We start from the raw sequence: 25311 nt of genomic DNA on the forward strand, positions 1-25311 counted from the left end.
CCGTCACAAGGGAGGAAAATGGTGCACTAGGCGAGATGTATCCATGTGGGTCTACTTGATTGAAAACATCAGAGAAAAGTAGATAAATACTTCTTACCGGAACAGTTGGACCCACACAGTCATATGACGGTTGGATCTAAAGGGCTTGAGGTCACAGTCTGGGACCAAGGAGTATGAGGAGAGAGGTCTGTTGAGCTGATAGAAGAGCTCCAGGCAGTTGAAGGCTCGATGTTGGATCCTTTCAGATGGAACGTCAAAGTAATCAAGCTCGAACGCAGCCCGTTATACCAATACTCCAACCTCCCCCGGATGGGGAGGGGGGTGTTGTGAAGTATTAAACCAAAAAAATGGAGAAAAAGAAAGAAAGGCTCCACATGGTGCGGGTCAAACGATATAAAAAATATTGGTTTATTGAAGTCAAAAGGTAATTAATGACTTGGTGATCACATAAAAAGCGAAATAAAGTTAAAAGCAATGTGGGGTGCCAACAGCTCGCCCGACGCGTTTCGACATAGGTGTCTTCAACTGGGGCATGTTGGGACCCACCACATTGCTGACAAATATATAGAGAATGAGACAGAGGTTCCACCTAACAGGAGGCGGGGAATCCGATCACAGACAACCTCTTAAAGCTACAGTGAACAGTTTAGTCAAATCAGAGTATACTTATTCAGACAGTGTAAACAAATACAAATAACATCTAAAAATGTCACTCATACAAACTATTAGATGGGTATTGGTAACAATAAAATCTAAAAAATATATGAAAGATATGCCACCATGCTCACGTGTGAGTAGCACTACATAGATTATATTGTTCATAGCCTGATCGGGTATATAGATGCAGGAAGGTTCAATTCACTTATAAAGCTTATACAGAGAACACATCCAGCACCAATGCAGAAAGGTCAGACATGCGTTGTTAATTGTACATGAATTGCATTGTACCTTCACCTGAAACTGCCTGTTTACATTTGCATTATTCATAGCCTCATTAGACTCATAAGATGCAGGAAGGTTCAATGCACATATAAAACGTATATAAAGAGCGCATCCAGTTCCAAAACATAAAATCGGACATGCATTACCAATTATACATAGGCTGCGTTTTACTCCCCCATATACAAACTGATTTATTTGTATTATGTCCTAAATAGAGCTGTTGAAGTCTCAGTAATAATGTCCAATAGAGATCTGTCATTATATAATGTAGATATCTCTTACTTGTTGTGCTGGCAGTGTATAACCTGGAAATATGCATGAGTAACCATAGTGACAATTCGTACGTGATGATCAGTCTTTTTAAAATTAGATCAGATGATCTAAGGTGTCATGACGTGCAATGACACAGGGAGGGCTACACCAACCACTCAGTGTGTATGTCATGTGACTAAATGTGGGAGTGATTAGAACAGGCTCACATCAATGGAGTGGGGGCGTGTAGTGTTTGCACATCATTATGCAGGAATGTAGGGAGGAGGTAATATTCAAAATTTGGCGCCAATTTCTCCTTGGTGTGCGCTCCACGCTGTGGATCAAAACAAACAGCGTGAGCGCATATCAAGTGCATGACGACGAAGTGGGGCGTGTATGTGTAAACGTCCTGTATTGCGTGGTTATGCGGAGATGCAAAGGGGGCGTGTAGACGTGAACGTCACGCTCTACATCTCTCCACAGGAGTGTAGAGGAGGTGGAGACATCTGAACATGGCGCCGTTTTCGCGCATGGTGAGCGTCACACGCCACGGGGCGTGGCCGACAGTGAAAGGGCCAATCCGAGGGTGCGTCACTCCGCACATGCGTCACGGCTAATGACGTAATTACGTCCTGACATGCGCAGTGATGGATCGAGGGCAAATGAAGCAAGATCATCACAGGGAATATAAAGAATGTGACAACATCACGTCACGTCCAATACTAAACCCGACGTAACCATGACAACCACGGAAACGTTATAGCATTTGAGATCGAAAAGATACCGCAAGTAAAGGGACGCACATACCGAAATAAAACAGAAAAAATATATTTAAAAAGAAAAACGAATATCACTCCATAATTAGACTGTACATCTTACTCAGGAGATTTTTACAACTAATAAGGAAAAGGTCATGTGTAATAATGAAGATGATGTGAAATATGAAGAATAGTGGCATGGGTCAAATGTAGTGCGCACAAATTACGCACATACTAACCTAAATAGATATTTTAAAGTACCTAAAACCCGGGAGTGAGCTTAAATAAGGTGAACATGGCATATTCGCTACTAATGCCAAAGTGAAAATAAACATTAGTGTAAAGTGAATATGTGAAGGGATATCTGTCCCCAATCACACATGGTCTAGAAAAATGCATAATAATAAATGCATATATCCAGATTCCGGCAAGGGACAGTAATTTGAGAAGTGAATATGTGAAAAGGAAGAATATGCTGGAAATGCGAGGTGTATAAGGAATTTGAACATAGTGTCATGGGAATGAAATAAAAAAGTATAATTAGAGTGACCTAAAAATAAATATTGGGTATATTGGTGTATAAAGACCAGAAGAGGAAAATAGAGAAATAGTGAAGAAATAAGACCAATCCATAACAGAAATAATATGGGGCACTAATGGTCCGTAATAAGATAGATTAAGCCTGATTAATAAAGCTGTTGATGTCCCAGTCTGTATTCATGCCGAAGGGGGAGTAGCACCTCAATTCATAAATCCAGAATGTCTCGAGGCGCGAAACCCCCCTCAGGCATGAATCGCCTCTCCAGCTTGGGACAAATTTGTCAATGACTTGAAAGCGGGTGCCCGTGGGGTCTCTATTGTGCTTTTCAAGGTAATGTCTCGGAACCGGGTGTTTATCACACCCTTTTTTGATTTTACTAAGATGTTCGTTGACTCTAATGGAGAAATTGCGAATAGTGCGACCAACATACTGTTGGTTGCAGGGGCAAGTAATCAGATAGACAATGTATCTGGTGACACAAGTAGTGAAGTGTTTCATAAGGTATCTACGTGCAGTGGTTGAGGATGTGAAGGAGTCACTTTTCCCCTTGCCCAGCATATTATGAAGGCAAACGTTACATTTTCTGCAGGGAAAGTAACCCTTACTCTGTGGGAAAAATTGTATCGATTTGGGGATATCTATTACATTAGGAGCAATATCATTTTGTATAGATCGGGCTCCCCTGTAGATGGTTCCAGCTTTGTCTGGAATAATCCCACCCAAGACTTTATCGCTTTGTAGTACCTTCCAGTGCCTATTAATAATTTTCTTTATGTCGTTGTGTTGTGTAGAAAAAGTTGTGAAAAAGGACCATTTATATTTATCACTTGTTCCTGCTTTAACTTTTTTTTGTGTGAGAGATCCCCTGTCAGTATGTAGAGCTGCTTGAATTTCAACATCAAGGGTGCGTAGATCATAACCCTTGTCCTGGAACCTCTTGCGAATGGTATAGGATTGGGATATATAATCACTGACATTCGTACAGTTGCGCCTGAGCCTGAGAAACTGACTGCGTGGGATGGAATTTAGCCATTGGCGATGATGGCAGCTGTCAACGGGAATATAGCCATTCCGATCCGTTGGTTTGAAGAAAGTCTTCAGGACCAGGCGTTTCTGTACTACCATGACCTCTAAGTCGAGAAAATGGATGTTAGTTGTGCTGGCCTCAAAGGTCAGTTGAATGCCACGGTCATTGGCGTTAAGGGTTGCCATGAAGGAGTCAAGAGAAGTCCGGCTACCCTTCCATAGGAGGAGGATGTCGTCTATATACCTAGCCCACAGTACCAATTCAGGCCTGTTAAGGGCATAGACGACATCCTCCTCCCATTGGGCCATGAACAAATTGGCCAGGCTGGGTGCATATTTGGCCCCCATGGCAACCCCTCTGTTCTGGGTATAAAAAGTGCCCTGGAACCAGAAGTAGTTGTGAGACATAGCGAACTCTAATAGTTGCATAAGGAAATTCCTCTGTATCACAGAAAGTGTGGAATCCCTGGAGAGGAACAGTTCAGCAGCTCTCAGACCTAAATCCTGTGGGATACAAGTATATAGTGCAGAAACATCTGCTGTGACTAGAATGAGATCGTCATGATACTCTATATTTTCAAGTAGTCGGATTGTATCACCTGTGTCCTGTAAGTAGGAAGGTATATTCCTTACTAGGGGCTGTAAATAGGAATCTATGTATTTCCCTATTCGCGAGGTGATGGAATTTATACCGCTCACAATAGGGCGGCCAGGTGGATTCACAGAGTCCTTGTGTATCTTAGGGAGTTGGTATATTGTCGGAATGCGTGGAGCCAGTGGGATCAAAAATTCTCTTTCTTTCTTATTTAGAATACTCAGAGAAAAACCTTCGTCTAGGATCTGTATGAGTGCTTTTTTGTATTTGAGGGTAGGGTCCCCTGGTAGGGGGCTATAGGTGGTGACATCGCTCAATAATCTGTTCATTTCCCCTATGTAGCGAGATTTATCTAAAACCACTATGCCCCCACCCTTGTCTGCAGGACGGATGATGAGATTTTTCCTTTCACATAAAGATTTAAGACCCTGTGCTATAGAAGGGTCATGGTGTGTCCTTTTTATGGGTAGCTTGTCTAAATCATTTAAAACAAGATTTTTAAAAACATTGATAGATGGAGGTAAAATACCTGGGTTGAACAAGGATGGATTGCTCAAACCAGAATGTCTAACTGTTGTGGAGTTAGAGATCTTATTAGTTGTACTTGGGAGAGACAAAAAGTGTCTCTGAATATGTAACTTACGGATGAACTTGTGCACATCAATAAATGTGTTAAATTTGTTAAGTTTTCTGGGTGGGACGAATTTAAGACCCTTATCTAGAATACATTTTTCACTCGCTGATAATGTTGCTGTGCTTAAATTAAAAATGCCCGCGCCTACTGTGTCCTTTTTCTTTTTATGCTGGATGCGCCTCCCCCCTCTGGTGCCTCGTTTGGTTTTTGGTTTCCTCCACGTGTGGGGGAATCCCTGTGAAAATCCTGATGATGAGGGGGCCCTGGTGGGTAGTTACGGTTATATGGGGGTCTGAATGGAGGCTCATCATTGTAAGTCATGTAAGGGGGAGGGTCACGTTGGAAATGGTGATCCTCATCCCTGAGGGGTAGGTAACGATTGTAGGTACGAATAGGAGTGCTATGTGGGTAATCTTCCCTACTATGACTATAATTGTCATCCCTCCGAGTTCTACTGTGTTCACGGGGAGTGTGTTGGTAGCCACCATTGTTATTTCCATGGTGCCTATCTGGGCCGTGATTCTGATTATTTCTACCTTTACCCTTATACCGGGGTTTGGAGCCTTTCCCCTGGTGATTGGGGTATTGGACTTGGGCAGGGGATCTGCATACATAGTCATTTGTTCTGGGAGGTCCACTAGACCTAGGCGGGGGTGGAGGAGGTTCATATATTAACCTTCTTTCCGTCTCCATAGCCTCAGGTTGCATAATGTCTGATGCTGGATCATTACCTGGTTCTAAACCAATTTTTTTCTGCCAATTAAAAACAGCATTGGATTTATAATCGTTAACATCACGATTATACTTTTTTTGTTTTTTAATACGTTGATCTTTTTCCTCTTTCTCCAGATGGTTTCTTAGATTGGAGGATAACGTATTGTACTCTGGTGTGCCCAATGCTGGTGTAAGTTTTTCTTTGATATCTTTGATTTCTTTGTCAATGAGGGGTAACCTAGCCTGTTTCTTATCTATCAAGAAATTTAACAGTTTAATACCCATATCATTGAAAAAGATGAACCAGGCATCAAACTCAACCTCTCCTTGTTGGGGATGTATGTCCCAACGTAAACCCCGAGGGACCATTTTCTCTTTAATATATTGTCTCAAGAAGGCGATGTCCCATTGAATGTGAACTTCTGAGACCATCACGTTCTTGAGTCTGGTGAAGAGACCACCAACTTCAGTATTAGTGGAGTTAGGTGTAAACACACCTTCAGTGTTGAAAGATCTAGAGGTCCTATATTCAAAGATATCCATTATAAAAAAAGAAACAATTTAACAAAAAATATGTCAAAGGACAAACAATCTAAGAAAGCTGCAGTGGATAATGAGTCACAAAAAGAAATACAAAAAAGGGGGGGAAAACACTGCGCTATAGTTTGTGAAGAAATGGCCACAACAGCCACAACAGCAGCCAACACCAAAAACAAACAAAGTTCAACAGGTAAAATAATAAAAACGGTGTAGCGCTTCAATAATAATAAATGTGTTAAACATAAATTATAAAGGTAATAATAAAAATCGCAAAGATATAAGTGCTTAGAAATAAAAGTCCAACATTAGGCGCTCATTCCACTATGTTGCTGGCATAGGAGTAACCAAACCGTCACAAGGGAGGAAAATGGTGCACTAGGCGAGATGTATCCATGTGGGTCTACTTGATTGAAAACATCAGAGAAAAGTAGATAAATACTTCTTACCGGAACAGTTGGACCCACACAGTCATATGACGGTTGGATCTAAAGGGCTTGAGGTCACAGTCTGGGACCAAGGAGTATGAGGAGAGAGGTCTGTTGAGCTGATAGAAGAGCTCCAGGCAGTTGAAGGCTCGATGTTGGATCCTTTCAGATGGAACGTCAAAGTAATCAAGCTCGAACGCAGCCCGTTATACCAATACTCCAACCTCCCCCGGATGGGGAGGGGGGTGTTGTGAAGTATTAAACCAAAAAAATGGAGAAAAAGAAAGAAAGGCTCCACATGGTGCGGGTCAAACGATATAAAAAATATTGGTTTATTGAAGTCAAAAGGTAATTAATGACTTGGTGATCACATAAAAAGCGAAATAAAGTTAAAAGCAATGTGGGGTGCCAACAGCTCGCCCGACGCGTTTCGACATAGGTGTCTTCAACTGGGGCATGTTGGGACCCACCACATTGCTGACAAATATATAGAGAATGAGACAGAGGTTCCACCTAACAGGAGGCGGGGAATCCGATCACAGACAACCTCTTAAAGCTACAGTGAACAGTTTAGTCAAATCAGAGTATACTTATTCAGACAGTGTAAACAAATACAAATAACATCTAAAAATGTCACTCATACAAACTATTAGATGGGTATTGGTAACAATAAAATCTAAAAAATATATGAAAGATATGCCACCATGCTCACGTGTGAGTAGCACTACATAGATTATATTGTTCATAGCCTGATCGGGTATATAGATGCAGGAAGGTTCAATTCACTTATAAAGCTTATACAGAGAACACATCCAGCACCAATGCAGAAAGGTCAGACATGCGTTGTTAATTGTACATGAATTGCATTGTACCTTCACCTGAAACTGCCTGTTTACATTTGCATTATTCATAGCCTCATTAGACTCATAAGATGCAGGAAGGTTCAATGCACATATAAAACGTATATAAAGAGCGCATCCAGTTCCAAAACATAAAATCGGACATGCATTACCAATTATACATAGGCTGCGTTTTACTCCCCCATATACAAACTGATTTATTTGTATTATGTCCTAAATAGAGCTGTTGAAGTCTCAGTAATAATGTCCAATAGAGATCTGTCATTATATAATGTAGATATCTCTTACTTGTTGTGCTGGCAGTGTATAACCTGGAAATATGCATGAGTAACCATAGTGACAATTCGTACGTGATGATCAGTCTTTTTAAAATTAGATCAGATGATCTAAGGTGTCATGACGTGCAATGACACAGGGAGGGCTACACCAACCACTCAGTGTGTATGTCATGTGACTAAATGTGGGAGTGATTAGAACAGGCTCACATCAATGGAGTGGGGGCGTGTAGTGTTTGCACATCATTATGCAGGAATGTAGGGAGGAGGTAATATTCAAAATTTGGCGCCAATTTCTCCTTGGTGTGCGCTCCACGCTGTGGATCAAAACAAACAGCGTGAGCGCATATCAAGTGCATGACGACGAAGTGGGGCGTGTATGTGTAAACGTCCTGTATTGCGTGGTTATGCGGAGATGCAAAGGGGGCGTGTAGACGTGAACGTCACGCTCTACATCTCTCCACAGGAGTGTAGAGGAGGTGGAGACATCTGAACATGGCGCCGTTTTCGCGCATGGTGAGCGTCACACGCCACGGGGCGTGGCCGACAGTGAAAGGGCCAATCCGAGGGTGCGTCACTCCGCACATGCGTCACGGCTAATGACGTAATTACGTCCTGACATGCGCAGTGATGGATCGAGGGCAAATGAAGCAAGATCATCACAGGGAATATAAAGAATGTGACAACATCACGTCACGTCCAATACTAAACCCGACGTAACCATGACAACCACGGAAACGTTATAGCATTTGAGATCGAAAAGATACCGCAAGTAAAGGGACGCACATACCGAAATAAAACAGAAAAAATATATTTAAAAAGAAAAACGAATATCACTCCATAATTAGACTGTACATCTTACTCAGGAGATTTTTACAACTAATAAGGAAAAGGTCATGTGTAATAATGAAGATGATGTGAAATATGAAGAATAGTGGCATGGGTCAAATGTAGTGCGCACAAATTACGCACATACTAACCTAAATAGATATTTTAAAGTACCTAAAACCCGGGAGTGAGCTTAAATAAGGTGAACATGGCATATTCGCTACTAATGCCAAAGTGAAAATAAACATTAGTGTAAAGTGAATATGTGAAGGGATATCTGTCCCCAATCACACATGGTCTAGAAAAATGCATAATAATAAATGCATATATCCAGATTCCGGCAAGGGACAGTAATTTGAGAAGTGAATATGTGAAAAGGAAGAATATGCTGGAAATGCGAGGTGTATAAGGAATTTGAACATAGTGTCATGGGAATGAAATAAAAAAGTATAATTAGAGTGACCTAAAAATAAATATTGGGTATATTGGTGTATAAAGACCAGAAGAGGAAAATAGAGAAATAGTGAAGAAATAAGACCAATCCATAACAGAAATAATATGGGGCACTAATGGTCCGTAATAAGATAGATTAAGCCTGATTAATAAAGCTGTTGATGTCCCAGTCTGTATTCATGCCGAAGGGGGAGTAGCACCTCAATTCATAAATCCAGAATGTCTCGAGGCGCGAAACCCCCCTCAGGCATGAATCGCCTCTCCAGCTTGGGACAAATTTGTCAATGACTTGAAAGCGGGTGCCCGTGGGGTCTCTATTGTGCTTTTCAAGGTAATGTCTCGGAACCGGGTGTTTATCACACCCTTTTTTGATTTTACTAAGATGTTCGTTGACTCTAATGGAGAAATTGCGAATAGTGCGACCAACATACTGTTGGTTGCAGGGGCAAGTAATCAGATAGACAATGTATCTGGTGACACAAGTAGTGAAGTGTTTCATAAGGTATCTACGTGCAGTGGTTGAGGATGTGAAGGAGTCACTTTTCCCCTTGCCCAGCATATTATGAAGGCAAACGTTACATTTTCTGCAGGGAAAGTAACCCTTACTCTGTGGGAAAAATTGTATCGATTTGGGGATATCTATTACATTAGGAGCAATATCATTTTGTATAGATCGGGCTCCCCTGTAGATGGTTCCAGCTTTGTCTGGAATAATCCCACCCAAGACTTTATCGCTTTGTAGTACCTTCCAGTGCCTATTAATAATTTTCTTTATGTCGTTGTGTTGTGTAGAAAAAGTTGTGAAAAAGGACCATTTATATTTATCACTTGTTCCTGCTTTAACTTTTTTTTGTGTGAGAGATCCCCTGTCAGTATGTAGAGCTGCTTGAATTTCAACATCAAGGGTGCGTAGATCATAACCCTTGTCCTGGAACCTCTTGCGAATGGTATAGGATTGGGATATATAATCACTGACATTCGTACAGTTGCGCCTGAGCCTGAGAAACTGACTGCGTGGGATGGAATTTAGCCATTGGCGATGATGGCAGCTGTCAACGGGAATATAGCCATTCCGATCCGTTGGTTTGAAGAAAGTCTTCAGGACCAGGCGTTTCTGTACTACCATGACCTCTAAGTCGAGAAAATGGATGTTAGTTGTGCTGGCCTCAAAGGTCAGTTGAATGCCACGGTCATTGGCGTTAAGGGTTGCCATGAAGGAGTCAAGAGAAGTCCGGCTACCCTTCCATAGGAGGAGGATGTCGTCTATATACCTAGCCCACAGTACCAATTCAGGCCTGTTAAGGGCATAGACGACATCCTCCTCCCATTGGGCCATGAACAAATTGGCCAGGCTGGGTGCATATTTGGCCCCCATGGCAACCCCTCTGTTCTGGGTATAAAAAGTGCCCTGGAACCAGAAGTAGTTGTGAGACATAGCGAACTCTAATAGTTGCATAAGGAAATTCCTCTGTATCACAGAAAGTGTGGAATCCCTGGAGAGGAACAGTTCAGCAGCTCTCAGACCTAAATCCTGTGGGATACAAGTATATAGTGCAGAAACATCTGCTGTGACTAGAATGAGATCGTCATGATACTCTATATTTTCAAGTAGTCGGATTGTATCACCTGTGTCCTGTAAGTAGGAAGGTATATTCCTTACTAGGGGCTGTAAATAGGAATCTATGTATTTCCCTATTCGCGAGGTGATGGAATTTATACCGCTCACAATAGGGCGGCCAGGTGGATTCACAGAGTCCTTGTGTATCTTAGGGAGTTGGTATATTGTCGGAATGCGTGGAGCCAGTGGGATCAAAAATTCTCTTTCTTTCTTATTTAGAATACTCAGAGAAAAACCTTCGTCTAGGATCTGTATGAGTGCTTTTTTGTATTTGAGGGTAGGGTCCCCTGGTAGGGGGCTATAGGTGGTGACATCGCTCAATAATCTGTTCATTTCCCCTATGTAGCGAGATTTATCTAAAACCACTATGCCCCCACCCTTGTCTGCAGGACGGATGATGAGATTTTTCCTTTCACATAAAGATTTAAGACCCTGTGCTATAGAAGGGTCATGGTGTGTCCTTTTTATGGGTAGCTTGTCTAAATCATTTAAAACAAGATTTTTAAAAACATTGATAGATGGAGGTAAAATACCTGGGTTGAACAAGGATGGATTGCTCAAACCAGAATGTCTAACTGTTGTGGAGTTAGAGATCTTATTAGTTGTACTTGGGAGAGACAAAAAGTGTCTCTGAATATGTAACTTACGGATGAACTTGTGCACATCAATAAATGTGTTAAATTTGTTAAGTTTTCTGGGTGGGACGAATTTAAGACCCTTATCTAGAATACATTTTTCACTCGCTGATAATGTTGCTGTGCTTAAATTAAAAATGCCCGCGCCTACTGTGTCCTTTTTCTTTTTATGCTGGATGCGCCTCCCCCCTCTGGTGCCTCGTTTGGTTTTTGGTTTCCTCCACGTGTGGGGGAATCCCTGTGAAAATCCTGATGATGAGGGGGCCCTGGTGGGTAGTTACGGTTATATGGGGGTCTGAATGGAGGCTCATCATTGTAAGTCATGTAAGGGGGAGGGTCACGTTGGAAATGGTGATCCTCATCCCTGAGGGGTAGGTAACGATTGTAGGTACGAATAGGAGTGCTATGTGGGTAATCTTCCCTACTATGACTATAATTGTCATCCCTCCGAGTTCTACTGTGTTCACGGGGAGTGTGTTGGTAGCCACCATTGTTATTTCCATGGTGCCTATCTGGGCCGTGATTCTGATTATTTCTACCTTTACCCTTATACCGGGGTTTGGAGCCTTTCCCCTGGTGATTGGGGTATTGGACTTGGGCAGGGGATCTGCATACATAGTCATTTGTTCTGGGAGGTCCACTAGACCTAGGCGGGGGTGGAGGAGGTTCATATATTAACCTTCTTTCCGTCTCCATAGCCTCAGGTTGCATAATGTCTGATGCTGGATCATTACCTGGTTCTAAACCAATTTTTTTCTGCCAATTAAAAACAGCATTGGATTTATAATCGTTAACATCACGATTATACTTTTTTTGTTTTTTAATACGTTGATCTTTTTCCTCTTTCTCCAGATGGTTTCTTAGATTGGAGGATAACGTATTGTACTCTGGTGTGCCCAATGCTGGTGTAAGTTTTTCTTTGATATCTTTGATTTCTTTGTCAATGAGGGGTAACCTAGCCTGTTTCTTATCTATCAAGAAATTTAACAGTTTAATACCCATATCATTGAAAAAGATGAACCAGGCATCAAACTCAACCTCTCCTTGTTGGGGATGTATGTCCCAACGTAAACCCCGAGGGACCATTTTCTCTTTAATATATTGTCTCAAGAAGGCGATGTCCCATTGAATGTGAACTTCTGAGACCATCACGTTCTTGAGTCTGGTGAAGAGACCACCAACTTCAGTATTAGTGGAGTTAGGTGTAAACACACCTTCAGTGTTGAACTAATTTTAAAAAGACTGATCATCACGTACGAATTGTCACTATGGTTACTCATGCATATTTCCAGGTTATACACTGCCAGCACAACAAGTAAGAGATATCTACATTATATAATGACAGATCTCTATTGGACATTATTACTGAGACTTCAACAGCTCTATTTAGGACATAATACAAATAAATCAGTTTGTATATGGGGGAGTAAAACGCAGCCTATGTATAATTGGTAATGCATGTCCGATTTTATGTTTTGGAACTGGATGCGCTCTTTATATACGTTTTATATGTGCATTGAACCTTCCTGCATCTTATGAGTCTAATGAGGCTATGAATAATGCAAATGTAAACAGGCAGTTTCAGGTGAAGGTACAATGCAATTCATGTACAATTAACAACGCATGTCTGACCTTTCTGCATTGGTGCTGGATGTGTTCTCTGTATAAGCTTTATAAGTGAATTGAACCTTCCTGCATCTATATACCCGATCAGGCTATGAACAATATAATCTATGTAGTGCTACTCACACGTGAGCATGGTGGCATATCTTTCATATATTTTTTAGATTTTATTGTTACCAATACCCATCTAATAGTTTGTATGAGTGACATTTTTAGATGTTATTTGTATTTGTTTACACTGTCTGAATAAGTATACTCTGATTTGACTAAACTGTTCACTGTAGCTTTAAGAGGTTGTCTGTGATCGGATTCCCCGCCTCCTGTTAGGTGGAACCTCTGTCTCATTCTCTATATATTTGTCAGCAATGTGGTGGGTCCCAACATGCCCCAGTTGAAGACACCTATGTCGAAACGCGTCGGGCGAGCTGTTGGCACCCCACATTGCTTTTAACTTTATTTCGCTTTTTATGTGATCACCAAGTCATTAATTACCTTTTGACTTCAATAAACCAATATTTTTTATATCGTTTGACCCGCACCATGTGGAGCCTTTCTTTCTTTTTCTCCATTTTTTTGGTTTAATACTTCACAACACCCCCCTCCCCATCCGGGGGAGGTTGGAGTATTGGTATAACGGGCTGCGTTCGAGCTTGATTACTTTGACGTTCCATCTGAAAGGATCCAACATCGAGCCTTCAACTGCCTGGAGCTCTTCTATCAGCTCAACAGACCTCTCTCCTCATACTCCTTGGTCCCAGACTGTGACCTCAAGCCCTTTAGATCCAACCGTCATATGACTGTGTGGGTCCAACTGTTCCGGTAAGAAGTATTTATCTACTTTTCTCTGATGTTTTCAATCAAGTAGACCCACATGGATACATCTCGCCTAGTGCACCATTTTCCTCCCTTGTGACGGTTTGGTTACTCCTATGCCAGCAACATAGTGGAATGAGCGCCTAATGTTGGACTTTTATTTCTAAGCACTTATAGTTTTGAAGAAGGTATTTACAGATTATCTGTCCCTGACTGTATGGATGCTGTCTATTTGCATATTTGTTTGAGCACTATAGAAATCACTCCAACCAAATCCTGGTTGTTTGTCCGGGATCTGGTTGACAATACCATTTTGAGTTTCTTACTGCCTAAGTAAATTGAAGAAAATGTTAATACTTGAACTGTGTCAGTGTGTCATTACTGTGGTATTCTATTAATCACATTGGCAGGTGTGCAAGAGGGGCTGAGGCCATTCCTGGGATTAAGAGGCAGCGTAACGGACTGAACAAACTTAAAGAGGGATTCCACCAAAAAAAATAAAAAATTAAAAGCCAGCAGCTATAAATACTACAGCTGCTGACTTTTAATAAATGGACACTCACCTGTCCCGGGTTCCAGATTCACTTCCCGATTCCCTACTGCGCATACGCGAGTCGCGCAGCACAATAGGAATTCTCCGCGCTGTCTCTGAGACCCGTGTGTGTCCCAGCAGACAGCGCGGCAGGACAGGAAATGGCGTAGACTCCCACGGGAGTCTATGCCCGGAAGTGGGTGTAAATACCTGTCTTTGACAGGTATCTCCACCCCCCTCCCCCCTGAAAGGTGCCAATTGTGACACCGGAGGGGGGGGGGGGTTTCCGATCAGCGGAGGTTCCACTTTAGGGTGGAACCCCGCTTTAAGCAGCTCCTTCGGGGGTATCACTATACTACTTTAAGCCTTTAAAGTATTTTTGCTCACCTGCGTTATTTGCTATTCTTATATCTACACTTGTACAATGTTTTCTCAGTGAAAAGCGTATAAGCGTCAGTAGGTACACTTAGGCCACCACATGGAAAAAAAATGTGTAATCCGGGTCAAGAGTTCAAGTACTCCATCAGCAAATACAAGTCAGGGTTTATTACAGAGCATACAGCACACAATTCCTGTAAAGCATAGACAGGGTGTTAATTGCCTGACACACTGAGATGATGAAAGTAATATTGTGCTTCTAAGAAGTCTAGTAAACCATAAAAAGTAATAAAGTATAGCACAAAAAAAAACTTTAGCATAGGAAATCAAGTTTTTCCTATGTCTACGTGCCTGACTTAAGACTTTAACAAACATTGCCATTTATCAGGTGTTCTGTTTCAAATCCCGCTTTATGCATTAAAATACCTCCTTAGACCCAGTCTGTCTGAACAATATGGTTACCTGCTAACTTGGCACCATCCACAGGCAGCTTAACTTTTTAATAAGAAACAGGAAAAGGGAGACGGAAGTGGGACTTTGAATGAACCACGCAGGTGAGAGTGGGGTCTCTATAGTCCAATATTTTCTTATCTTTATCTTCTCCTTTCTTTGATAGGGCCAGACCATATAAGAACCATTTCTATTATATTACATCATAAATTTAACTCGCATTCATGCTCCTGAAGATTGGATCAATCCATGAAACACGTAGACCTGTTATATGCCGTGTTTTAATCCATCATGTGTCTCATAGGATATGCCTCAAATATGTGTATTACGTAATATGAACTTTATGCAATGGTGTTGCTTTTTGTTTTATGTATTGTTTTTGATTTTATAATGAATCATGACTACCATTTGTACCTTAATACTGACATATGTAATACATTTGCTTGTTTTAACACTTGCGTGCTTCATTCAAAGTCCCACTTCCTTCTCCTTCTTTTTTCATTTAGACAGGGATGGAGGCACTGGACCTTACCAGGTCACCGCCTCATTTAAAGTCCCAAACTGTTCTCCTTTTTATAATAATAAACAGAAGTCAGCATTCTACAAAACAATAACAACCTAATGCTGTGCAATACAACAAAAAACATTACATGAAAGCAGAGCAGAGCATCTGGCCTCTAAAGCAGTTGTATCACCAGGGGTGTTGCTAGGATTATGGAAGACCCGGGGCACCTGTTGGAACCCAGAAGAGTAGAATAAGGTGGCAAGTTTAGCACGCCACATGGTGGGTGTGGCCACATTGTGCTAACAGCAGAAGGCGATTATTAGGAAAAGGTTAAATCAGGGCTCGACAAACCCCGGGCGCCAGGTCACATTTGCGACTAGAATTAGCGACCTGGCACCTGGGGAAGCACAGCTGGGGGTATCCTGTCTCCGTGCAACCCCCACCCCCGGCGTTATCGCGTTGGGCCGCGCCGCCGCCGGCCAGTAATTGAGGCCACGGCTTTGAGGCCTTCTGCGGTCCTATTTTTCCTTCTGGCACCCTCTAGTGGTGGCTGTTGGTATGACAGCCAGCAGTGTTAATGGAGCTTTCACTGCCCGCCCATCTCCTCCCCTTTACTTAGAACCCCTAAACATTATATATATATATATATATATATATATATATATATATTATTCTAACAACCTAGAGAATAAAATGGTGGTCGTTGCAATACTGTCTGTCACACCGTATTTGTGCAGCGGACTTACAAGCGCACTTTTTTGGGGAAAAATTATTTATTTAATAAAAAAAATAAGACAACAACAGTAAAGTTAGCCCAATTTTTTTTATATTGTGAAAGATAATGTTACGCCGAGTAAATTGACACCCAAGATGTCACGCTTCAAAATTGCGCCCGCTCATGGAATGGTGACTTTTACCCTTTAAAATCTCCATAGGCGACGTTTAAAATTCGACAGGTTGCATGTTTTGAACACCGCTTTCCTATGCAGCGCTACTCCCGTATGCGTTCGCTTCTGCACGCAAGCTTGGCGAGACAGGGCGCATTTAAAAAAAAAAATTTCTTATTTTAACTATTTTTTTTTTTCACAGTTTTTTTTTTTTTTTTTTAAATTGTCACTTTTATTCCTAATACAAGGAATGTAAAAATCCCTTGTAATAGAAAAAAGCATGACAGGTCCTCTTAAATATGAGATCCGGGGGGTCAGAGAGACCTCACATCTCATATTTACACTAAAATGCAATTGAAAAAATAAATAAAATAAAAATTGTCATTTGAAAAAATAAAAATAAATGTCCCTCTAAGAACTATGGGCAATGACTTGGAGACAGGTGGGGGAGGGGGCGCCATCTTTCCATCACTCGTCTCCATGTCAGGCCAGGGATAGGTCCAGATTGCCGTTACCGACCTGGCTCCTAACTTTTTTAGCTGGCGCCTAGATTCCAAACAAATTTGTCAACCCCTGGGTTAAATAAAACCTTATCCTACTCACTGTATACACAGCACACATATGCATATGTGGCAACTGTCCTGAATTTCCTGGGACATTCCCAGGATTTAGACCCTTTTCCCATCTTTATCATTACCTGAGAAATGTCCTGTGAAATCTGTGTTTTCCCAATTTTGCCGCTGCTAGAGCTCTGCGGCCTGTGGAGCCATTTTACAGAAGACCAGAAGTAATGCTGAGGAGAACAAACAAGGTGAAGCGGGCCGGGTGACTACAAATAGAAATTGAGCTGCCACCCACTCCCCACCCCGCTGTCAGACTATCTGATCTGTTGTGGGAAAGGCCGCAGGGCGGGGGTGGGAGGCAGCTCAATTTCTATTGACAGCCACTCGACCAGCTCTGCCTCTATTTTGTTCCCTTCTGCCCCTTTCTTCAGGTCTTCTATAATGGTGGCGGAGACTCCGCTGCGTGGGCACCTGATGAAAAGGGTGCCCCACTGGGGGGCACCTGATGTAAAGGGCGCCCCACTGGGGGGCACTTGGTGTATGGAGGGACTCTGCTGGGCACACCTGATGGCATCTGGTGGCAGGCAACGTGGCAAGTGACATGCTCAGGGCTCCCACTGATTTCTACATTATGGTGAGTTGACCTATTTCATTTTATATTACAATGTAATAATAGTAATAATGCGCTTCAATCATCCTGACACCATAACAACCATGGTTCCGGGATGATTGAAGTGCTAACACCAGGTGTTTGGAGTATCTTTATCTGCTGATTGTTAAACTTTCTGAAATACACATATTTCCATTGTGGTGTGGGATCTGGGACTGCTGTCCCTCCATTCCTTTCTTTTCTCTTCTCCTCTCTCTCTCTCTTCTTCCCTTTGTTTCTCCTTCCACGCCTCGTTCATTTCAGACTCTAACCACACCCCATTTGAGTCATGCCCCCTTTAAGCCGCGTCCAATATTTAGCTTAAACCCAACCACATTTTTCTTTCCCTATGTCACACTTACAAAATGAATGCCCTGTCCCTAATTATAATATGACTCCGCCTACAAAGTGTCCCTATAATTATTATTTTTACAATGTTGGCAACCATGCATATGCTACAGGCATTTTACCCACACAATTGTTACGCAGAGTATTGATATTATGCGCTGGAAGCTTCTTGTTAGCAGAGAAAACTTTACTTTTATGGAGAAATAGCTGAACATATCTTACAGCATGACTACATATACTGAGAGAGATAACACTTTCTCTGATTACACTACCATAGATGCACACTACAGTGCCACCTGCTGGATAGACAGGTACAATGCATACAGTATATAGTTCACAGTATTGAAAGCTATCTTGCTATTCTTCCAACACCTCTTCTCAACAGACGGGCAGTATTAAATGTCCATAACAGCTTTCTCTTGATTGTCCCTCAGTAGGTGATACTTGACATTGATGCGTTTGGTCCTAGGATTGACCCTTTCTGGTTGTGTAAGCTTTATACATCTCTGTTTGTCTTCAAAAATGGGAATTGGTTTTAACATGTCTATCCCACAAAAAGTTGACAAATCCATATCGCTTCTTGACATGCGTGTGCTGCTGCAATGTACTTTGCTTCAGTAGAAGATAGAGCGACAGTTGTTTGCTTTCGACTATACCAACTTATGGTTCCTTCCCCATACTGGAAGATGAATCCACTTGTGGATTTGCAGTCTGTGCAGTCCCCGGCCCAATCAGCATCCACATACCCCACCAGTTTTGGATTTGATGTTGCTGGTAATCTCATCTGAATTTGTTCCTTTGAGATACTGCATCAATATTTTTACGGGGTCCCAGTCACGCTGACAAGGAGCTGAGAGCATAGTATGCCCACTGCTGTGACATGTCTGGTCTTGTCACAGTGGCAATATACAGCAGCTTACCGATTGCTCTGTGATGCCTATAATTGTTGGATAGCAAGTTTTCTGCTTCATTGCTCTTTTGATAGCCTAGTTCCATAGGAGTTTCCACTTCCTTTGCATCTTGCATATGGAATTGTTCCAAGATTTCAGAGATTTTCTGATAACTTCCATCTTCTCTCTATTTAGATTCCCAGACAGAGCTAGGGAACATTAGTTACTACACTTCCTCTGATTACATTATCATAGATACACACTACAGTGCCACAGAGTGGATAGACAGGTACAATGCATATGGTATATAGTTCACAGTATAGAAAGAGATCTGCTGCTGTTCTTCCAACAAAAATATGCTTTAAAGGGGTTGTAAAGGTTCGTTTTTTATTTTCTAAATAGGTTCCTATAAGCTAGTGCATTGTTGGTTCACTTACCTTTTCCTTCGATTTCCCTTATAAATGTTTTTTTTTCTTTGTTTACTTTGTCTGAATTTCTCACTTCCTGTTCTTCCTCAGTAAGCTGTTCAGTAAGCTGTTCTGGCTGACTAACCACCAACTCGGATGATGGTGAGAAGTTTACTGAGGAGAAACAGGAAGTGAGATATTCAGACAAAGAAAAAAAACATTTAAAAGGGAAATCGAAGGAAAAGGTAAGTGAACCAACAATGCTCTAGCTTAGAGGAACCTATGTAGAAAATAAAAAACGAACCTTTACAACCCCTTAATGCTACAAATGAGTCAGGCATGTACAAACTGAAGTAAAATAAAGGATCAGACCAGACAGGATCTTCAATGAAGCAGGTTTAATGAGAACAGCTGGGAACAAGGAACAGGCAAGCTCGAACAATATAGGCTCATAGACCCTTGTTAGTTAAGTTGATAGCACCATATAAATGGGATTGTTTGCACCATATTTTTGCTTGCCAAAGCTTAAAATTTAACTAACCAAAAATTTGATATTTACAATTCAATTAGACAAACCAAATTATTTCCAAATGTCTAATAAAATGTATTTATTACAGTCCTTACTGAAACTATACCTTATCCATTGTTACTTCCAATTAAAATCTCTACTTGCAGACAGTTTAATTTCCAACTTTAACCACTTCCGCTCGGCCTATAGTAGAATGACGGCCAGGCAGTGGTTCAGTTATCCAGATTGGCGATCAGTGGAACTGTGTGTTACTCTGACACCCCGCATCGTGGTAAGGAGCCTCTGACCAAGGCTCCTTAGCATGTGATTAGCTGTGACCAATCACAGCGTGCACCTGGAAGTGCCGGTAAACAGTTTTCCTCAGCTTGCGCTGACAGGGAGAGCCGAATGGCATCTCTCCCTGTCAGAGGGGGGGGGGGGGCTGCGCTGATAATCAGCACATTATCAGTGCAGCCCCCATGAGAAGTGCTACAACAATACCAATCAGTGCCCATCAGCTGCCATTCAGTGCCCTTCAGGAACGCCTGTCAGTGTCCATAACAGTGCCATTCAGTGCCCATCAGTAACACCTGTCAGTACCTCATCAGTTCTGCCTATTGGTGTCATCTATTAGTGTCCATCACTGCCACCTGTCAGTGCCGCCTATCAGTGCCTACTCATCGGTACCCATCAGTGCCACCTTATTAGTGCCCATCAGTGAAGGAGAAAGCTAAATTCTATAACAGAAACAAAGAAAATCTTTTGATTCTTAATTATAGGTAATTGGCGCTACCTCCAACTAATTATTTTCAATAAAACTATTAAATTTCTCAAAACCTTTATATCAATCACCTTAACCTGTCCCCAAGAACTGCGTGAATTAAACCCGTATTCAATGTTATATCTCAGCTACATCCCATTTGTGCAACACCTAGGACTCCACAAAGGGTGATTCCACACCACTTTATATCGCCTCTACTAAGTGAACTAGTGCCACTTGTTTTTTGTGTTATTTTACATATAATTTCATTAATAGCCAAGAAATTCTAATCAAAACCATATATAGAAAGTGATAACTTACCGTATATACTCGAGTATAAGCCGAGATTTTCAGCCTCTTTTTTGAGGCTGAAAGTGCCCCCCTCGGCTTATACTCGAGTCATCGCTGTCTGCCCGCTCGATCAGCGTGTCGAGCAGACAGACAGCGGCCATTCTATTCAAAAGCCGCGCCTCCGGCTCCGCCTTCGCCTGTGATAGGCGGAACACTGAATTTCCCAGCAGCCTGTGTTCCGCCTATCACGGACATCGTATCATCCTCGTACTACGGACGAGGATGATACGACGTCTGTGATAGGCGGAACACAGGCTGCTGGGAAATTCAGTGTTCCGCCTATCACAGGCGAAGGCGGCGGCGCAGCTTTTGAACTTTACAATGGCCGCCGACGAAGAGGGCACGGGACGGCACGGCACGGCACGGGACGGGACGGGACGGGGGCAAGGCAAGGCACGACACGGGACGGATGCAAGGAGGCAAGGCAAGGCACGGCACGGGACGGAGGCAAGGAGGCAAGGCACGGGACGGAGGCTCGGGACAAAGGTAGGCTGGACACACACACACACACACACACACACACACACACACACACGGATGGAGACACACACAGGGATGGATGGATGGATGGATGGAGACACACACACACAGGGATGGATGGATGGATGGATGGAGACACACACACACAGGGATGGATGGATGGATGGATGGAGACACACACACACAGGGATGGATGGATGGATGGACACACACACACACAGGGATGGATGGACGGACACACAGGGATGGACGGACACACAGGGATGGACGGACACACAGGGATGGACGGACACACACACAGGGATGGACAGGCATGTCTCACCCTCGGCTTATACACGAGTCAATAAGTTTGCCAGTTTTTTTGGGGGTAAATTGGGGGCCTCGGCTTATATTCGGGTCGGCCTATACTCGAGTATATACGGTACATTATATGACTAATCAACCTCTAATGTCAAAACCAAGAAGCCTAAGACCAAAGTCAAAAAAATAATAAAAAGTAACAAATATAAAAAATATATAAAAAAATAAAAGACCCAAAAAAACTTCCAGCTGACTCGCAGTATAAAGGCCCCTCCCTAAAATAGGGAAGAAAACCTGCCTGCGATTTTCATACAAATCACTTGTGTTGATTAATAGATTCACTAAATTCCCCTACATTAATTCATGTGAAAGGAAAAAAGAAGAGATTTCTTCATACATTACCAAAAAATGAATATATAAAAAAATATATAAAAAACGTGAGAGATATGTTTACATCCAATAAAATGTTGACACCAATCCAAAAAGCTTATGAAGATGTGAACAATGCAAACAATATTTATAGAGGATAAACAATATATATATATCATAGAAATATCATAAAACATAAAAATAAAAATATTTCAGTCCACAGTGAGTCTTCTATCAGATATATCAGTGTGCAATTGTGCCTCTTCAGAATACAGGAAAGGTGACTTTCGTGAGAGTGCCTGCGCTTTTATTGGTGACTTTCGTGCTTGTTCCCCCTCAAGGGTCCCCACTCACCAGATCCATTCACCCCCTAAGGGGTTATACGCCTTTAATCTGTATCCCGTATGTCCGGAGACTCCACCATCCACTTGTGTCTTCAGTAGGTCCTTCTCAGGGTTTTTATTGAAGGTGTAGGTGAGTCCTTGTATCCACTAATGGTTCCTCAAAGGAAAAAAGATTCCCTCATAGTGTAGTATTTTTTGATTAAATTTAGGGAAGAGAGGGGAGAACAATCTGAAATTCTTCTTAAGAGCAGGTATTTTTAGTTATGTAGAAATAGTAGGAGGCTAATAGTCACTTAAAAAATACTTTATTGCCAAAAAAACATTTTTTACAATGCTCTACAAAAAAAGGGGATTTTTTATATGCAAGATGCAGTCTAAAAATCATACATCAGCATACAGCACCGTATGTATATTTATATACGGCTCATCAAAAGAAAAGAAAAAATGCAACAACCCTTTTCAGCAAGAAGAAAGGGGGAATGTATTTAAACACCAAAACAAAAATACAGCACTGATTCCGGAAAAAGAATTTCTTCAAGAATCCACAAGTTATAAAAGTAAAAAATACATAAAGAGTAAAAATAAAAATAAAAATAAAAATCAAAAGTCACCTACAGCCCTTTCCATGCGTCCATAGGACGGCTGTACTCAGTCCTAGAAAGCCTTATTTCCCCAATGCTATAGTCCCCTTTCCCCGGTGGGGTTAAATGGTGGTCTCCTCAGGGGGCCGTTTACCAGGCTTACATAGGCTGTTAGTGGGGCTACGTAGGGAAAAGATCAAAAGCAAAAAGAAAGAACCTTATTGATGCTAAAAATTTTGTAAAAAAGTTATTGGGCTAGCTTCCACTCAGCCCAAGTAATCAGCTAGCCGGTCTGCCACAGAGCTATTCCCTTGAACGCGCGGCGTGCGTTCCAGGCTGCGTTCCAACGGGTCTGGCGCACCGGAAGTGACGTGTGTGCGTAATGACGCTGTACGCGTTTCGTCAGAGACGTCCTCAGCAGCAGAAAATCTTTTATCTCAAATTTATATTTTTTTTCAGATTTTTTTAGCAAAAAATAAAAACCCCAGTGGTGATCAAATACCACCAAAAGAAAATGATAAAAAGTTTGGGTACCGTGCAATTGTCATTCAAAGTACGACAGCGCTGAAAGCTGAAAATTGTCCGGAGCAGGAAGGGGGGGGGGATATGCCTGGTAAAAGTGGTTAACTCAAACTTAAACTGGCCATAGTTGGATTGTAATTTGGCCATATCAGCACTCCCAACCAACTTCTGTCGAACAGACCCCACGGGGTGAGTTCTTGCATGGAGCCCCAGATCGAGGGAGATTATCAATGGTCTTGTATGTCTTCCATTTTCTAATTGCTCCCACAGTTGATTTCTTCACACCAAGCTGCTTGCTTATTGCCGATTCAGTCTTACCAGGCTGGTGCAGGTCTACAATTTTGTTTCTGGTGTCCTTTGACAGCTCTTTGGTCTTCACCATAGTGGAGTTTGGAGTGTGACTGAAGTTGTGGACAGGTGTCTTTTATACTGATAACAAGTTCAAACAGGTGCCCTCAATACAGGTAATGAGTGGAGGACAGAGGAGCCTCTTAAAGAGGAAGATACAGGTCTGTGAGAGCTAGAAATCTCGCTTGTTTGTAGGTGCCCAAATACTTATTTTCCACCATAATTTGCAAATAAATGCTTTTAAAAATCAAATCAGACAATGTGATTGTCTGGATTTGTTTCCACATTTTGTCTCTCATAGTTGATGTATACCTATGATGACAATTACAGGCCTCTCATCTTTTTAAGTGGGAGCACTTGCACAATTGGTGGCTGACTAAATACTTTTTTGCCCCACTGTGTGTGTGTGTGTAAAAAAAGAAAAAAAAAAATATATATATATATATATATATATATATTTACAGTTTAGCTTCATTTCACTGGTGTATTGTTTTCTAATATACTTCAGCCTGTATATAATATATATATATATATATATATATATATATATATATATATATATATATATATACTTCTTTGGTGTGGGCCTTTTTTGAGACCAAAACAGCAGCCGCTTGGGCACCATATGCTTGACCAGACATATGTCAACCTGCCATGCAGTCCATTGGCAAGCATACATAAAAGATCCTCTCCTTGCTCCTCATCAGCTGGAATCTCCAACCCCACTATACCTTAAGCCCTCTCAGAAACCTGCACTGAGAGGAATGAAGGTGTAGAATTAGGTGTGTCACTGCCAAGTACTTGCAGGCAATCTGCTAGCAGTACACCAACGCGTCCGATTGTACCAGGCACATTTCCCTGCCCCAGCTGCTGGACCGTCGAAAGAAGTTCACTCCCAGCCATCCACATGCCCAGCAGTTGAATGTTAGCTTGGCTAAATTGCTAGCACTTCAACTGGTGCCTTTTCAGTTGGTAGACTCTGCCCCTTCCGTGAGATTGTGGAATGTGCGGTTCCTCAGTGGCAGGTTCCCAAACACCACTTTTTTTCATGTAAGGTGATTCCGGCTCCCTACCGGTATGTGGAAGACAATGTCTTGGCCTCGCTGGACAGGGCAGTCAGCGGTAAGGTGCATATTACCGCTGACTCATGGTCCAACAGGCATGGACAGGGACATTACCTATCTTTCACGGCCCACTGGGTGACTCTGCTGGCAGCTGGGAAGGATGCAGGACAGGATGCAGTAGTGTTGGAGGTTGTTCCGCCACCGACTCCAAAATGCTACTAGTGGTGATTCTGACACGCCTCTCTCCTCCGCCCCCTCCTCCACCCCTCCTCCTTCTTTCTCCATGGCATCTTCCTGTGCTGATTTTGTCCTCGGAACCAGCAGTGTTCCATAGGCATTCAAGGGGCTACGCAAGTACGCAGGCAAAAAGATGCCATGCGGTGCTTGCACTGGTGTGCTTGGGGGACAGGAGCCACAATGGGGCAGAGACTCTGTTAGCTCTTCAGGGGCAGGCTCAGAGGTGGTTGATGCCACCCCAGCTTAAGCCAGAAATGGTGGTTTGCGACAATGGTACCAACCTCCTCTCCACCCTCCAACAGGAAC

General features: G+C 42.2%; 2 protein-coding genes across 2 annotated transcripts in view; both read left to right on the forward strand.

The window, feature by feature from the left end:
- Positions 1–25311, forward strand: part of LOC143974320 (acetylgalactosaminyl-O-glycosyl-glycoprotein beta-1,3-N-acetylglucosaminyltransferase-like) — a 311622-nt gene that overhangs the window by 79745 nt on the left and 206566 nt on the right. The window lies entirely within an intron of this gene.
- Positions 14822–25311, forward strand: part of LOC143974321 (uncharacterized) — a 60630-nt gene continuing 50140 nt past the window's right edge. The window contains exon 1 of the mRNA XM_077475570.1: positions 14822–14996. Within this exon, the coding sequence (XP_077331696.1) occupies positions 14984–14996 (13 nt within the window). The 5' untranslated portion in view covers positions 14822–14983. The remainder of the gene's footprint in view (positions 14997–25311) is intronic.

The sequence above is a fragment of the Lithobates pipiens genome, unplaced genomic scaffold (genome assembly GCF_037356315.1).
Source record: "Lithobates pipiens isolate NorthernLeopardFrog02 unplaced genomic scaffold, aLitPip1_a1.2 Scaffold_13, whole genome shotgun sequence".
Lineage (NCBI taxonomy): Eukaryota > Metazoa > Chordata > Amphibia > Anura > Ranidae > Lithobates > Lithobates pipiens.